General features: G+C 37.6%; 1 protein-coding gene across 32 annotated transcripts in view; it reads right to left on the bottom strand.

The window, feature by feature from the left end:
* The window catches only part of ENOX1 (ecto-NOX disulfide-thiol exchanger 1), a 536,764-nt gene that overhangs the window by 244,541 nt on the left and 273,646 nt on the right, over window positions 1–18,577 (bottom strand). For 21 of the 32 annotated variants that reach the window (XM_070578360.1, XM_070578365.1, XM_070578364.1 and 18 more), the window contains one exon: window positions 12,987–13,130. The exons of 3 other annotated variants lie outside the window; for them this stretch is intronic. Coding sequence is in view for 2 of the 29 variants with exons in the window: in XM_070578359.1 (XP_070434460.1) it covers window positions 1,166–1,172 (7 nt within the window). In the remaining 27 variants the exon portion in view is untranslated. Of the gene's footprint in view, window positions 1–1,165; window positions 1,263–12,986; window positions 13,131–18,577 lie in introns of all 32 variants that reach the window. 8 more of the 32 variants (XM_070578356.1, XM_070578343.1, XM_070578345.1 and 5 more) reach the window with 3 other exon arrangements.

Raw genomic sequence — 18,577 nt, 5'->3', positions numbered from 1 at the left:
TACTGTAGTTTTGTAGTAAGCTTTGAAATCTGGAGTGAGTCCTCTAACATTGTTCTTTTGCAAGACTGTTTGGCTATTCTGGGTCTCTTGTACTCCATATGAAGTTTAGCATCATCTTGTAAATTTCCCCTTAAAAGCCAGCTTAGATTTTTATAGGGATTGCACTAGATAAATTTGAGGAGCTTTGCCACCTTAACAACATTAACTCTTCCAAGAACATGTGTTGTTTCCTCATTTATTTAGGTCATCTTTAATTTCTTTCAACAATGTTTTGTAGTTTGCAGTGTACATGTCTTGCTTTTCTTTTGTTAATTTATTCCTAAGTATTTTATTATTTTTGATGCCATTTTAAAGATTGGCACCTGAGCTAACAACTGTTGCCAATCTTTTTTCTTTTTTTCTGCTTTTTCTCCTCAAATCCCCCCAGCATATAGTTGTATATTCTAGTTGTGGGTCCTTCTAGTTGCAGCAGGTGGGACGCTGCCACAGCGTGGCCTGATGAGCAGTGCCACGTCCGCGCCCAGGATCTGAACCAATGAAACCCTGGGCTGCTGAAGCAGAGCATGCAAACTTAACCACTCGGCCACAGGGCCACCTCTGATGCCATTTTAAATGGAATTGTTTTCTTAATTTCATTTTTAGATTGCTCATTGCTCATGTATAGAAATATAACTGGTTTAGTATACATACTGATCTATCCTGCAACCTCACTGAACTCATTTATTAGCTCTAATAGTTATTTTGTGAATTCCTTAGGATTTTCTATATAGAAGACTATGTCATCTATAAATAGAGTTTGTTATTTGTCCCTTTCCAATCTAGATGCCGTTCACTTCTTTTTCTTGCCTAACTGCCTTGGCTAGAACCTCCAGTATATTATTGAATAGAAGTGGCAAGAGCAGACATCTTTGTCTTTTTCCTGGTCATAGGCGGGAAACTTTCAGTCTTTCACCAATAAGCATAATGTTAGCTGTGGATTTTTCATAGATATCCTTTATCATGTTGTGAAAGTTTCTTTATATTTGTAGTTTGTCAAATACTTTTATTATGAAAGACACTTTGTCAAATGTTCTTTCTGTATCCGTTGAGATGCTCATATGATTTTTGTCCTTTATTCTATTAATATGGTATCTTACATTAGTTAATTTTCAAGTGTTGTACTAACCTTGCATTCCTTAGATAAATCTTACTTGGTCGTGGTGTAGAATCCTCTTTATGTGTTGTAGTATTTGATTTGTTAGTATTTTGTTGACGATTTTCACCTATATTCATAAAGAATATTAGTCTGTAGATTTCTTATAATGTATTTGATTTTGGTATCAGGAAAATACTACAATTGTAGTTTTACATATTACCAGGAAACAATTGAAAAATAAATTTAAATTCCACCTAAAATATTACAAATACATAAAATTCATAGTAATAAATGAAATGGAGCATGCAAGAATTTTATACTAAAAACTACAAAATACTGCTGAGAGATATTAAATACGACCTATATTATTGGAAAGAGAGTGTATGTTTATGGATTAGAAGGGTCAATATTGATAAGATGTCAATTCTTTCCAAATTGAGCCCTAGATTCAACATATTCCGAATCATCTCACTAAGCTGATTATTTTTAGAAACTAGCGAACTAATTCTAAAATATATATAAAATTTCTGGAGAACTAGGATATCTAAACCAATCTTATGAAAGTACACAAAGATAGAGGGCTTTTGAAGACTTACTACAAAGCTATAGAAATCAATAGAGTGTGGTACCAGCACAAAGAACAACAAAATCAATGGAACAGAGAATTCAGAAACAGATGCACACTTACATGGTCATTTGATATTTGAGAACAGCACTAAGGTATTCCAATAGGGAAAGAAAAGTCTTTTCAACAAATAGTGCAGGAAAAATTAAATATCCTATATAGAAAATAATAAACCCAACTCTGACCTCACATAAAACATAAAAATTAATTCAACATGGATCATAAATCTAAACACAAAAGCTAAAACTCTAAAGCTTTTCAAAGAAACCATAGAATATTGTTTTCTGACTTGGGGATAAGCTTAGCTTAGGATACAAAAAACAATAACCATGAAAAAAAACCCCAATAAGTTATACTCCAAAAATTAAAACTTCTGCTCATCAAAAGACATCATTAAGAGAATGAATAGGCAAGCAATAGATTAGAATTGGAAGGAAGTAGTTGCAAATCAAATATCTGATGAAATGTTGGACACATATATAACTTATACCTCAATAATAAAAATACAGCCCAATATAAAGATGGGCAAATGATTTAATGGATAATTTACAAAGGAAAATCTATGGATGGCCAGTAAGCAAATGAAGAAGATTTCGACACATTAGTCATCAAGGAGAATGCATATTGGATCACAATGAAATATCACTGAAAACCCACCAGAATGGCTAAAATTAAAAAGACTGACAACACCAAATGTTGCTGAAGACGTGGCACAACTAAAACTATCATATATTGTTGGTGGGTATGTAAAATGTTGCAACTACTTTGGACAAAGTTCTGGCAATTTCCTCTAAAACTGAATATACACCTACCTATCAATAAAATTCCACTCTTAGATATTGAATAGACATGAAAGTCTATGTTCACAAAAAGACTGGTTCAAGAATGTTCATAGCAACTTCATTCATAACAGTCAGAGCCTAGAAAGAGCCCAGGTGTCCATCAATAGAAGAATGGATAAACAAACTGTGGTATATTCATACCATAGAATATCACTCAGCAAGAAATAGAAATGAACTACTGATAAACTAAAACACAGATTAATCTCAAAAATATTATACTATGTGAAAGAAACTTGACACAAAAGAGTATGCAGTGTATGATTCTACTTATATGAAGTTCTAGAACTAGAATTGATTTACTCAGGGTTGGGGAGGATTTGCTGGGAAAGGGTATGAGGGATCCTTCTGGGGTGAAATAGATTTGGGTGGCACAGGTATATACCTTTGTCAGAACTCATGGAAATGTACACTTATGATATGTGTATTTTATGTAACTATATATGTAAATTTTACCCCCAATTTTTTACTTAAGAAAATCATAAACTTTGAATTCTAGTAATGATACATATGCCAAAGCACGTAGGGGGAGTTGTAGTGACGTCTACAACTTACTTTGAAATGTGTCCAAAAATAAGAAGGATTCATAGATGGGTGGGGGGATGCAATGACACATTTCACAGTAAATAACAAATAAAAGGAAAAAAATTAAAAGAAAAAAAGAAGAAAGCAATTTCAACTACCGAAGTTATTAGCCGTGTGAACTTGGCAAACTATTTAAGTAATCTAAGTCTAAATTTCCTAATTTACAATATGTAAATGATAAATAATACTTGCTCTACAGGATTGTTAAGGGACTATACTTGCTAAAATATGTAAAGTACAGTTCCTGGTATAAATAAACACTGAGTAAATGTTTTAGCTCCTACTTTAGTGAGGGTGGCCATGAACCCACAAAAATGAACTGTCTCAGAAACAGAAGAAGAGGACAATGTTTGCACTCTTTGTTAAAGCAGTTGTTATGTTTGATGCATAGATAAAATTAGATTCACTGTGGGTTTTTTTTTTTCTATGCGTGAATGTCATTTATTAGGATCCCTAAGTGAATGAGCTAGTAGAAAGGAAATATTATATTTTTAAAACCCACAAAGCATATTTTTAGAAATGGTATTTCCTTGACTTTCATTCCAGGAAAATACTAACACACGGCCTGGAGCATGCTGGGCCCAGAAAAGAAGGCCAGCCAGATGCCACAGCAATAAACAGAGTGGGCCCTGGAGAGGAAAGCAAAATAAGAACGTGTAGCATTATGTCTCTGAGACCCTTCCCATCTGGTATTCAGCCCACTGAAGCCATGAGACTTTTGGAAATTCACCTTTGTAGGCCACCTTTCATTAATTTTCTTATTTATTTGTTTAGCAAACATTTAAATCACAGCCTACTATGGGCAAAGTTCCAGGCGTGCCCTCCAGGACCCAAGCAAAATGAAATTGGGTAAGGTAACTTTAGGGAAAAAAAGTTCTAAGGGCAGTATAACAAGAGGTTAAACACCATTTACATCCTGCCACCTCCTTTTACAATACTCATTTTAAAAATACAATTTTAGCATCTTCCATCAATAGATTAAGCAAAGGCATATTTTCACAGATGACAGGAATTCTCAGAGGAAAACAGGTAGCATCTTTTATGTGGGTTATGTCTCACTTTGCTGAGAAGTGCATAAGTAAAAATAAGTTTTTATAAATTGCATTTTATATAGTGCTTACAAGTATTATCATTTTCATAAATAGATATTTTAAATGCAAGTGGAATTTCTTAACGTGATATCTTTTATCTTCAATTTAGTGATGTTTCTGATAAGAAAATTGAGCTCTAGAATGTTGAAAATTGTTCCATCCTATTGTGACTGCTGTCCTTTGGGTTGTCAAATATATACATATTTGTGATAATTCTAAGAAACTGTGATTAATGGATTTTTATCCAGGGTTTTAAAACAACAAAAAATTATTTTATATTAAAGGAAAAGTACATTCCATTCCCTTAGCTCATCTTTATTTTGGGATTATATATTTGCTGCTAAGATTTAGGGTGGAATTTCTAACAGTGATGGCATTGTTCAGTAAAGAACAGTCCTTTGTGTGTGTGAGAAATTTCAAATGAATGGAAAGGGTCTCAGACATTTTATCTGGAAAACTTTCGCCTATAGTATTTATTCAAATGTTGTGCGTATTTTCAGGAGAGAATTTAGAAAAATGTCTTTCTCATAAAAATATGTCATTCCCTTGTGTCTCTTTGAAAAGGAACTCCTTCTCCTGCTTCCAGCACGCATACACACAAACCCTAGGCTATCAGAAGGAGCTAAAGATAAAATTAAAGAAACGCTGGCTGAATGCCAAATTCTGGGATAAAAGAGAAGAGGAAGCTGGTGGGCAATCACCTCTCCTCGCCCTTATCTCTTCCTCGCACTTATCTCTCCCGAGTGAGGAGGTTTGGGATGTCCGCACTCTATGACCTCTTCCTTGAGTGGAGACGCAAGCTGTGAGGCAGGTGCCCCGCACTTTAATGTCTTATTATTCTTTCCCTTGAGTGAAAGCTTACTGTTAAGAGAAAATAAAATATTATATGTAAACAAAAATACTCATTCACTTGGAAATCATTTTTCTGGGTTTCACCACCAATTCACTTGTAATTTTAAAACATCCGCTCAATTTAAATAGTAACAAATTTGTCAAAGAAGTATATTAGGAGACTTATATTCAAATAAAGTTTACCACTGACTTCAAGTGAATCTACTGTTTTCTAAGTTAATATAAGTTGCTTAGGATGGTCAAAAGCCAAACTTCTATAATTCCTTCCAGAGTGGATCATCTCAGAGTAAAATTATTAGGGGAAAGTTAGGGATTCATGAAGCAGGAGAGAGAGGATTTCTGTTGGTGGTGGTGGTGGTGGTGAGGTTTTTATTAGCCACAAGCTTATATTACTGTATTTACTTGAGAGTGTACAACTGTCCTTGAAAGGAAACATCACATAATTCCAAGAAGTGTGTTCTCTCTAGTTCACTCAAATTAGTGAGGCTTCCCTATATTAATTTTGTCTCTTTCACAAGCATCCTTGAGATTCTTTATCCTTAATTATTTACATCTGTGTCTCAAGTATTAAGAGCACACTTGAAAATTATGATTTTTCTAGGTTTCTAATACTTATTAGCTTTGTTGACTGCCTAGACCTGTTAACCTAATTTTGTAACACTTTTGGGAAAAATTCATTGCTTATCTTTAAATTTTTCATAGCTGTTTCTGGATTAAAGAATCCAAATTCAGTTTTAGTTTGCTCAGAATAAATTTGCTGATCCTCTAATCTGAATTAAAAACCACACTTATTTTGTTTTTATTTTTTTGGTGAGGAAGATTGGCCCTAAGCTAATTATCTGTGCCAATCTTCCTCTATTTTGTATGTAGGACACTGTCACAGCATGGCTTGATGAGCAGTGTGTAGGTCTACACCTGGGATCTGAACCTGCAAACTCTGGGCGGCCAAAGTGGAGTGTGTGAACTTAACCACTACGCCACTGGCCAGCCCCCACACTTATTTTTTCACTCTTCTCCATTCCATTTCAAATTTTAACAGATACTTTCTCAAATTATATTTGAAAAACTTAGAATCCAACATCACCACCAATCTTTCTTCTGCCAAGCCATCAGTAGGCTAATTATTTCTTGCTATTGTAGTTGAAATTCTATGGACCCTGATATAAAGGGGAAAAAAAAGTAGAAGGATGACAGTAAGCCTATCACTGGACACATTTCCTCATTTTCCATTGCAGCTTGGTCTTCTTGGCTGGCATTAGAACCCAGCTGCTCCACTCCAGCTCCCGAGAAAATGGGTCTGCAGAAGAGGGGAGAGGAAGACAAGGAATGCTGCAGATCCGGTAATAACTCAATGGAACAACTTGGAGGCAGACAGATGGATAGAGTAGCTCTTTGGTTTTCTAAAGTAAAATACAGCAGAAATAAAGAGAGTACAATTTGTGGGAATTCTACCACACTTATCAAGAGATACGCCAAATGAGAACTCAAGGCCGTATGCAGATCTATCATTATGAATGATACTGATAAAAATCATACATTTACTATTAGAAAATAGCACCAATAATCTCATATGGGGAATATTAATACTACCAGAACAAATTCTCCTTAAAAACATATGTGAGCTAAGATTGAAAAGCACTTCCCTGCTGACTCCAGACACACAGGAAAGCCTGAGTAGGATGAGAGTGACCAGCGGAGGGACTATTGGTAATGCGTGCAAGAATTCTGACAGAAACTCAATTTTCTGAGGACTTACACTCAGTTACAAAAGTCTGCTGAAAACTAAACTTGGCACAAGCCTTAGCTTAGTAGAACTCCATCAAACGCAATAAAAATAAAGATTAAGGAGGAAAAAATCACACAAACTTGCTTTCAGAAAAGACCAGAGCATTGCTTGCAAGGGAGACCAAAGGAAATTCTCAATACTTATTAATCTTTTCATATAGAAAATTTCATTTGGCAAGTAGTAAGATCACTTACAGTCTAATAATTTCCAGTATCTTGAAGGGGATAAATAATTTAAAATAGTGAGAATTGAACCCAGGAAAGGCTCTGTCAGGTCCAGAAATAATTGCGTTTACTCTTGAATTTTTCAAAGTTGCATTTTTCTACTGGTGTCACTTGGCTCAGCCCACAATCATTCATAAAAATATAATTAACCAAAAAAATCTTCTCTCTCTTAGAATAACAAAACAGAACAGAATTTGAGAATAGTTTCAGATATAAAGCTCTTAAAATTTTAAGGGAGTGGACACTTTTTTAGAGCCCCAAGCAATCTGGGAACCCTAAACAGACCTGCATTTCAATGACTCTTGAGAATTGATGCTCTCAGTTAACTCTGAACTTTCATTTGTTTTTAGACCTCTGTTTTCAATCACAGGAGGTCTAAATGTTGAAGGTAAGTGTTCTAGTAGATGAAAGATGATTGCTGGGACCCGCTAAAATACCTCCAAGTCAAATGACCATGTAGCTTCTACAAATATTTATTACTTTGTTTATTCATTCAATCACTCAACAAAGATTTATTTAGCACCTGCTAAGCAAAACACTCACAAAACACCCTTAAAACCTACTGTAGTATAAATATATATTCATTTGAGGATTTTTGATAGCTTCCACTTTTTGAAGGCACCAGATGCTAAACAAACATTCAACTTGAGATAGATCTTGAAATCTTTAACATCGTACCTAATTTTTTAAAATCATGCACATTTTTCTAACATTATTATGAAGACAAGAGACAAAAGAAAATTTTTCCTTGGTCTAATGGAAGAGAAAAGGCCTCCAAAACTAGCTGACCTCTGAGATGATGAAGTGTAAAAAATCGTGCAAATGTATTGTAAAAAGTCTCTCTCAGACACACAAGTGAACCTCAGAGACTAAGGACTGGAAGTAATCCCTTCTTCCATCTTTCATTCTCTTCTTTGCCTTTGTTCTATTTCTTTTGTCTTTTCTCACTATTTAGACACAATTATACTTTGCTGAGACGGAAGTGGTAAAGCCACATTAGAAACCACTTGCAGGAAAAATCAGTAGAAAAGGACAGAGGGACATCAACAGTAATCACAAAATGAAGTAGAAAACTTTGTTGACAAGAAGGAAATGAAAGATTTTGTAGTACAAGTTAAGGAATAAATATTGCCCAATTGCCTATTCTGTGGCAGGCAGGATATAGCAGTAGCACACAATAAACCTGTATGTCTACCATGAGTGATGAGATGGATGCAGGAAGACGGTGGTCCAGAAAAAAAAGACTAGTAAATGTTGTGTTATGAGAAGGTAGATATGCTTTATTAGTGGAAGACTACACAACAATTAACTACTATGAGTGAGCCAGATGTTATATTAACAAATTCTTCTAAAAAAAAAAACAATGTTGATGAAAAATAAGTTACAAAGGTATAGATTCAGTATGATCTCATCTATGTAAATTTAAAAATAGTGGTCCATATATAGAGACACAGACTTAGTTATGGAAATATATAGGTATATATCCATGACTAATATATAATATAATATTATATAAAGGGAATAATATACAACCATCTTGTTATAGTTATGTTACTTACAGGGATGGATGAAGAGGAAGGATGGTGATTTTTTTTTAACTTTAAAAACTAGAAATTGAAAGCAAATATGATAGTATCGACATTTTAAAATACGGGGTAGATACACAGTGTTTCTTATTTTCTATAGGTTTAAACTACTTCATAATCAAAATTAATATAATTTTAAAATTTTGTTGTTTAAAAGAAGAATGCTGTAGAAATTTAGGCAATTAGAAGGAGCTATTCCAATAAGCCCAATTTTTTTCACTTTTGGGCCCAGAATATACAAAGCTGATTATTGTCCATCTTTAGCAAGAGCAACAATGAGAGAGAATATAGAAGAAAAGACTGTCGTTGATATGAGAAGTCAGTGGCACTTTTGGAAAATGGATGGTCATTTTCAGATGGAAGTGAATTATCTGGACATAATTATATTGAATCCACTGGCTTTAAAACAGTGTTTCAACTCATAACTATCTACGTAGGTTATTCTTTTCCTTCCTGACAGGGTGTGAATTTGAGTTTCAAGGAACACAGTTAATGGATGCCACATTTTCATTGTTGCTAAAAATGTATAATTAGAGTCTGCATTTTGGAATAACAATTTATACACTTAATGTATTGATTAGCTGTGCAAGACTACATTTGACTTTTTTTTTAACCCCTGACAAAGACCTCCTTTTCTTTCAAAACTGCCATTAAACATTTTCTAATGTAATTCCACTGGGTGCCAGGGCACTCTAGCAGAAAGAGAACCCACAAACATTTTATTAACTTTGGACGGTATGCAATTCTTAGAATCAACAGCAAGGAACCAGAGGGTTTTTATTTTTTTTAAATCGTAGTGGTAAATAAGCCTGAAACATTTCACTAGTGAGGCAAGAGTCACTTGAGATATATTGCTAAATATGAGGGGTGACAATATATCACAGACACAAGTGGTGTTACCCAGCACACATTTTTCTGAAAAAGTAGTCTCCACACATGAAGATTAGATATATACCCACAATAAGAGGCCATATTGACCTATAATTTTCAATATTACATCCTTGTATTTTTTATTATATGCTATTTTTCAACTTGTAGAAGAACGTGGTCTCATAAAGCTAATATTTATTCTCCCATGTTTATAGAGCTAGTAGTGCATTTCAGGAAATGAGAAACTCTGAGAAGTCAAATATAACTTGGTGTCCTGCGCACAAAAGAAGACAGGACAAGAAAATCACCATGTTTAAAAAATCTGGCTCAGGAACTCAGTCATAAAGCTTTAAATAATGAAATAACACAAGATAAGAGAAGCCTTTGATGTTATTATTTCTCTCTCCATAAATGTAGCCTTTTTACAAATGATAAATGTTATCATGTAGGACTCTTCATTTTACTAGAAAGCAAAGAGTTCTTTAGTTCAGTTCCCATATTCAACTCTGCACTTACCATATTTTGTGGAAGCTAAGGCAGGAATTAAGTGTAGTCCACTACAACAACGGAGATATCCCTACTTAGAATAGTGTCTAAGCCACGAACTCTTCTCATTTTGTTATTAAGTAACTTCTGTACCAGGGAATTCCATGGAAGTGTTGTAACTGTGTTAGGGCAAAGGTCTCAAGAGATCAGAGCCTTAACAAAGCTTTTGCAGGAGAAATTTCCCGAAGCTCAATTGCTTCTAAGTCTTTTCCTTTTATTTAATAACTTTACATGAGACCTTGGAAGAATCTGGAGAAAGAAAAGTCATCAAGTCATTTCCCCATTCTCTATATGAGTGAAGAATGAAGCGGCGGCCACCGACAGGTAAGTGAGGAAGAAGAAGAAACATTGATGGAGGATAGTATGGGGGTGAGGCAAGGGATATGGGGGCTGGACAGAGTTTCAACTGCAATCAAGTGCCCTTTGAGCTCCCCATAAACTGGTCCTCCAATTTCTGAGGGAGCCTGTGTCATGGAGTAGAGCTGAAATAGGGTGCATGGTGAAAAGCCAGAGAAAAAATACTGCTTTGTTAATTACCTTTCTCAGGCTTCCCTCAGATTTCAGATTTTCTACCCCTGCCTCTCACAGTGACTGACCTGATATCTTTGCAACATCAGCCCCAACACGTCTCTGGGGTCCAGGCCCTGTCTTTTCCCTACATTCCCACAGCTGTCCTCTCTCTTCTATTTTCCTGCTCTGAGTTTTGATATTACCTTTCCCATATCAAACAACAGTGATCTTTAAACACCAAACCTGAAATTCTGGTTCTCCAAAAGAGCATCCATATATGCATGTTAGTGTGTTTCTAGACAGCTGAAAAAAAAGGTAAGCCCAGAGAACTGTGATAGAGTGGGAAAAGAAGGGTACTCAGGGTTAAAAACTGGAGTCCAGGTCCAGCTCCACCCTTCACTCAGCTTTGCCATTTCAGCATCCTCAGCTCTAAGTGAGGAGTTTGTAATCTGGGCAGTCCTGGCCCTCGTCTGCTGGGAAAGGTAAAGCAAGTGTAAAGCTGGTTATTACACCGATGGGGGAATGGGAGAGCCACTGTCATTGGTTCCTGGGAACCGGGGCTATTAACCATTCTAAAAGGCATGGAACAATCTTACATCCTGAAGAACTGTGCCCCTTAAAATGTCAATAGTGGACCCATTGAGAAACACCAATAGAAGACTTTTAACACTCCTGCAATCAGTCTGGACTTTTAAACTCAAGTGGAATGTAAAGAACTTAAGAGACTCGGAAAAGAATTGTGAGGATAAGTAAATTTTGGGATTATACAATTTCATGGGGAAAGTTAAAAAAAAAATAAAGCATTATTGCTCCTGAAGACAAAAAAGGATGACTTGAGAACTGATTCTGTGATGATACAGGAGGACTCCGACCAATAAATTCTCTCTCTCCATGGAAGAAGAAAGAAATTGCCATGATAGGAGGTCAGGAATTACTTAGGCTTTCTTGACAACAAGGTTTCTAAGAAAGGAGACTCTATATTGGGCTTCAAAATGAAAATGGATACCTAGGTAAGAAGGTTTGAAAACAAATAGATTCTCATTGATTTCAGTCAGTTCAAGAGAGATCTTGCTTGTAGACTAGGGAGGAACATTCAGGTAACTTCTCAAGTCCTTTCCATCACTTCTGTTTCTATGGAGACACTTATTAGGTTTCTACACACTACAACATCCTGCCAAATTGACAGACTGGAGAGCTGAAGATGGAGGCACAACCTCCCATTCATCCTCTCCCCCCATATACACCACATGCCTGGCACTTCAAAGTGAGTCAGTCATGAGGCCAAACAACAAAGGGTGCAGTGGGAAAACTGGAATCTAGCCCAGCACTGCAGAGAAATCTACTTTGATTTCTCAGGAGAAATAAAAGAAAGAAAAAAAAAAAGCCATAGTAAAGGGCTATTAGGGGCGAAAACATCTGTCACCGTGGACAGAATAAAAGTCCAACCAAATGAAATAAATGCCTGTGGAAAAAGATGTGTCCTGCTAGGGAAAGCGCTGTGTTCCTTCTCCCTTGCTCTTCATTTAGTTTTTGTCCACTCAATACACCAAGCTTTATCCTCTCTCTGGTTTATTTTTCCATCTATGAAAGATGCATGGATTGAATTTAGCCCTTGGATAGGTCTTTGTCAGAAAGTACTTTCAAAATAAAAGTGTTTCGCTTGGTACTATCTCAACAGAGAAACACATACTTCCAAAATAAAATGCCTGCTTTGCTAGCAAGCTTTTTCCTCAAGTAAGCAACAATATTGTTAGTAATTTTTCAAGCAGTTAATATACACACATTAAAAAACAACAACAACCCTGTTCTATCATTATAAATCATAGGGTGAGTACCCCTGGGTAGAAGTAAATGAAAACATTCTGGCCACTGAGACTTTATAATTTGAGAAATGTCACAATGATAATACTAGTTGATACTGACAAATGCAGTTTTGATTTTCAGTGTTTCAAAATATAATTTATACACAAGGTCTTAACTAACTGAAAGTACTTAACAAAATCTGATATATGTGAACACTCAATATAAATTTACTGAATCTATTCAGTTAGAATTTACGAACACAGAAATAAAATTTGTTTTAAGCCAATGTGGGGATATTTATTTCTAATACCCTTGTAACATCCCACAGAGCATACGATAATAAGTATGAGAAGTAGCATATCAAATTTCTTTTCATTTATAGCTATCTCCCAATGAAATCAAAGGATTATAACCTGTGCATAATCTACTTCCAGAGTTTTTATTACAATAGAGTATGACTATTTATCCTTTTTTAAAATGTCCCTCAAAATTAATAACATCTTCAGTGAGAAAAATGGAAAAATTAACACAAACCTTAAGACCTCCAGAAGATCAGAAGACAAATGTGTTCTTTGGGGACTTGACTGAAACAACGTATTCACAAAAATATTTTAAATAGAAGCTGTTTACAAAGGAAGTCCCATGGAAGACAGTGCGGCTTTGACATGCCAGATGCTTCTGGAAGGAAAGGAAAGCACACCATTAGGAAGTGCCCCAAGTACCACTACTGCCAGTCCCAGACACTGTGGTCAGAAAGTGCTGTATTTGCACCTACTGGTATTATTAAAGTAATGGTATTCATTTCTGTTAATTTTGTACCCCTAAATCTTCTTACTCATAAATGGCAGGGTGGGACAGTCACCTTTCAGCACTGCGTTTAGAAATTTCTAAAGGTCAGGAATATTTTATAACTAAGCACACTCTGCTTTCCCCTTTATCTAAACAGACTATTTTAGCAAGACTGAGGAACTGTGGACAGAGTATGAGCAGGAAGGCAGCAACCCTCGCATTTCCTGAGCGACCCCCAGCTGCGAGGCACCGTGCAAGGGGCTTCATAGACATGGGCTCTCTAATCTGAATGACGGCCCTGCATTTGGAGAGCACTGGCCCCATTTTGCAGATGAGAAAACTAAAGCACAGACTCCTGAGGCCAGACTTAGGACCTGGTCTACCGAAGCCCAAAGGCCTCAGGGCTGGCTCTTACCCCCATTTCACTCTGTGGCCTGTGTGTTTTAGAAAAATATTCCACAAACAGGATTGACAAGAGAATAGATAATGCTGCAATATACTAACCTAATTCAAATATTGCTAAATTAAATAAGAAATTTTCTTTCCTAACTTGCTTTAGTTTTATATCAAAAATTGTCTTGAATGGTCAGGACCCCAAAGCAACACAGACGCTTAGCTTTAAGCCATGCAAATTTTCTCTCACCTTTCTTCCTTATGCAAAGAGAGAGAACTCACTGGAAGCCCAGTAGTCCCCTTGTGTTATGGGGCAGGTCTGTGTGCTGTACTACATCAAGGATAGCAGCTCAAATGTCTCAACTTTCTCTGATCCCCGCGTGACCCACAGTTCCCTTGCTGTCCCGGTGAAAAAGAACATCATCTTTCCCTAAGGGTTTCCCTGATGCAATTAGGAATGGAGCCCACATCTGTGGATTTCTCCGAGTGACACTACAGTATCTCTTCACGGCTGTGTCCATCTTAACAGCTGAGGGTGACTGAGCAGGGCTTGGCAGGGCTCCATCCAGATTTCTCCTCTCAGTTTTAGTTAAATACCTACATGTTTGGGGTCGTTCCAGTGCCAACACAGAGAGCCCCACAGCTGACCTCCACCAGCTGTCCCAGCAACCACTTTGACAGCGTTTCAGGATCACCGCCCACCAACTAAACACTTCAAAATTCCCCTGTAAGTTCATGCTTTTAATGCCACAGACTTCTGTTTGAGTCTTGGAACTTGTAGCTCATAGCCACACTGCACTTGAGACGCTCCTCTGAAAGGCTAGAGAAGGATGGAGCAGGAAGGTCACACATAAATAAAATAAATAAATATTTAACAAGTTATTTAATTTTTTAAAGATTGGCACCTCGGCTAACATCTGTTGCCAATCTTTTTTGTCCCCCTTCTTCTTCTCCCCAAAGCTCCCTGGTACATAGTCGTATATTCTACTTGTACGTCCTTCTGGTTGTGCCATGTGGGATGCCGCCCCAGCATGGCCTGACAAGGGGTGCCATGTCGGCACTCAGGATCCAAACTGGTGAATCCCTGGGCCGCCAAAGCGGAGCACGTGAACTTAGCCACTCAGCCACAAGGCAGCCCCTATTTTATTTTATTCTTGGCAACCATAGCTTAAGTCATGAATAAAGGAGAAGCGAAAAACTATTGGTAGCATTTTCAGAGTTCTGCAGGACTGAGGACTGCAATTATTACATGGGGAAAAAAAAGAAAAAAGAAGAGAGCCAAACAGAGCCGGTCCATCTTTGCATAAAACAAAGAGGAGGAACTTGACAAAGAAGGGGGAGAAATTATTTGAACCATAGAATCAACCCCAAATGACAGGAATACAAAATAAATAGAAACTCTTCCTAAAACCTCATATACTAGCATTCTGTTTTCTTCACGCCCCTTAAAAGCATATGTCCAAAATTGTACACCCCATTTCCCATAAAATCTCAATGGCAATTTTCGAGTATTCACTCAGCCACTATTTATTGCATACTTAAGAGTCAATCAGTAAGTCGGATAATTCCAGGAATACTGAAATAAGATAGTCTTCCCTCAAGCACTTTATTGCCTTGAGGGGGAGACAACTAGGATGTCAAAAATTGTAAGAAGGTGGTACTAATAAGAATTTGAAAGAATGGGGTCTGGACCAGACTGCCTGGGGGTGTTCCTGCTTCATCGCTTACTAGCTGTATGACCTGGGGCAAGGTACTTAAACTCTTTAACCTCAGCTTCCTCATCTACAAAATGCAGAAATGAGATACTTCCCAGGCAAGTTGTTGTGAGCACTAAGTAAGATAACCCATATAAAGTGCTCGGCACAATGAGTGGCACATAGTAAGAACTCATCAAAATGTTAGGCAGAAGTAGTAGCATTGTTATATAACAGAGCATGATGACATCAGTGAGGCAACAAGTGCTCCGAAGCTTTGGAAATTTGGAGATCCTCTGTGTGGAAGATGAGAGGACTCAAGAAGGCTTCAGTGAGGAAGGTAGAACTCAAGATCATCCATAACTGGACATGCACAAATGATCAGGCTTTTATAGAAAGCCACTGATGATAACTGAAAAGCCAGAAAACGAGCTATTTTAGGGAAAAAAAATAGATGCATGAAATTAGACATTATTTTCCAGGATTTGGTGTGAAAGTAGATATCTACCATAACAACATAGCCAGGGAATGATACAAGGAAGAAAATCTCTGTATTGCTGCTAAGAAAGAGACAACATCCCACTGGATCCTGTTCTATTCAACCGTAATCCAAAATGACACCATGGCTTTTAATGGAACTTGGCAAGCTCTAGACACACCATTTTTAAACTTAGCCTCAAATTTAAATCACAGGGCTTGTGACTCAAATCTCCAATGTGACCTTTACTGGGTATTGTTCAAGAAAACATGTCTGTCACTGTGCCGAGAAACTATATACCCTTTTATTCTGGGAAATATAATAAAAATATGTACTATATTGGTAAAAGCACAGAGCCACAAAATGATTGTGGCTTTGATTCTCTAGAAGCAACGAAAACAAAGACTCTATTTGATTTTGTATTATTCATTTGGAAATGTTGCCTTATCAGTTTAATGAACATTCCTGTTCCCTCCATATTCTGGGCCTTATTTAATTCAAAAGAAGCTTGGCAAGAATCTCATCATTTATGGATTTAAAATATAGTCCCTCTGAATAAATCCCTTTTTCAAGGGCTTACTGAGTCACATTACTTTGTCCTTGCCAGATCCATGCAATATTGTACTAAACAGAAGAGCTAAAAGCACACAATGGCTTGAATTCTCCCACAGCCTCCCTCCCTGCCTCCCAGCCTTGAGAGGTCTGCATGAGGACAGTGAATCAGCGAAAGACCTGGTGTCATTGCTTTCTTCTCACCCTTCTTCATCCCTTCCACTGAATTATGAAATCCTCTCAACTCCTCCCCACATTCATCCAACTCATGACATCACATTTTTTTACTACCTAAGTTTCTAGCCAGTTTTCCTTCTTGTAGCTCATCCTGAAAATAATCAAAACTTCTGTCATCCTCTCTAACTGTCCTATGGTGGTGACAAATATTTGAATAAAAATGAATGAACGCACAAATGAAATAATTTGTAAAATACAACTCTAATTATGTACATCCACTACTCAAGAACCTGCAATGGCTCCCTATTTTCTTAAGGAGCAGATCTAAGTTCCTCATTGGGAATACCTGTTTCCACCACCCTCTCTAACCTTAAAACAGACTATTTCTGACACAAACCCTTGGGTCAAATAGAAATGGTCTGCTCATTATATTATAGTGAATCTCACCTAGGGATACGTCATAATCACTGAGGCAGATTCGCCCTAAGCTAACATCTGTGCCAATCTGCGCCTATTTTGTATGTGGGCTGCCCCCACAGCATGGCTAACCAGTGGTGCAGATCCATGCCCAGGATCCAAACCCACAAACCCAAGCCATGGAAGCAGAGTGTGTCAGACTTAACCACTACACCATGGGACAATCCCTTCTCATATGCATTTTTTTTAAAGATTTTATTTTTTTCCTTTTTCTCCCCAAAGCCCCCCAGTACATAGTTGTATATTCTTAGCTGTGGGTCCTTCTAGCTGTGGCATGTGGGACGCTGCCCCAGCGTGGCTTGATGAGTGGTGCCAGGTCCACGCCCAGGACCCGAACCACACTGGGCCGCCTGCAGTGGAGCACGTGAACTCAACCACTGGGCCACAGGGCCGGCCCCCTCATATGCATTTTTAAAATGCTCCACAGGTGATTCAGATGTATACCACTTGTTAAGAACTTCTGCTGTCTCACCCCCTCCACTCTTCCTCCCTAACCCAAGGGATGTTCACATGTGGGAAAATCCCCTGCCTCCAGCTTGCTGTTCTTGGCTCCAGATGAAATACATCTTGCACAACACACTAGAAGCCTCACCTCCTTACATGAATCTTCCTATTTCATCCCTTCTCTAGTTTTCATTGTAGAATTAGAATATTTTAAACTAGAAGGAACATTCCAGTGATTCTCTTGCTTGACTCTATACTAGTATTCATACCTTGTGTATTCCTCTCTGCCTCCTCGCCTTGAATGTGGGCTGGACCTAGTGACTTCTAATGAACAGAATATGGCAAAAGTGATGGGAAATGACATCTCTCTTTCCCTCTGATTCTCATGACATCAGCTGCCGTGTTGTGAACTGACCAGTGGAGAGGGCCACTTGGCAAGGCACTGAGAGAAATTTCCAGCCAATAGCCAGCAAGAAACTGAGGCCCTCGGTCTATCAACCTGTGAGGAACTGAATCCTGCCAACAACCGCTGAGTGAGTTTGGAAACGAATCCTGCCCCAGTGGAGAGGGTGACTGCAGATCCTGCTGCAGTTGCAATGACTGAGCCTGGACAACACCTTGCCTGAAGCCTCATGAGAGACTCTGAGCTGGAGGAGCCCCCTAAGCCATGCCCAGACTCCTAACTATGATGGTTTATTTCATGTGTCAACTAGGCTAGGCCACGGTACCCAGACATTTGGTTGAATACCAGTCTGGATGTTGCTGTGAGGGTATTTTTCAGATGAAATGAACATTGAAATCAGTAGACACTGAGCAAGACAGATTACCCGCCATAACATTGGTGGGCCTCATCCTATTATTTGAGGGACTTAAAAGAAAACAGACTGAGGTCTCCCAAGAAAAAGGGAAAACTGCCTGCAGAGTGCCTTTGGACTTGAGCTGAAACCTAATCTTCCCTGGATCTCCACCCTGCTGGCCTGCCCTGAAGATTTTGGACTTGCCAGCTTCCATAATCGCAAGAGCTAATTCCTTAAAATAAATCTCTCTCCCTCTCGATAAACAGATAGGTAAAGATAGAGATATAGATGTGTATATTATACATATATATGTATATATGTGTG

The sequence above is a fragment of the Equus przewalskii genome, chromosome 16 (genome assembly GCF_037783145.1).
Source record: "Equus przewalskii isolate Varuska chromosome 16, EquPr2, whole genome shotgun sequence".
Lineage (NCBI taxonomy): Eukaryota > Metazoa > Chordata > Mammalia > Perissodactyla > Equidae > Equus > Equus przewalskii.
Note: the sequence above shows the minus strand (reverse complement) of the source record. Positions and strands in the feature narration are given on the sequence as shown.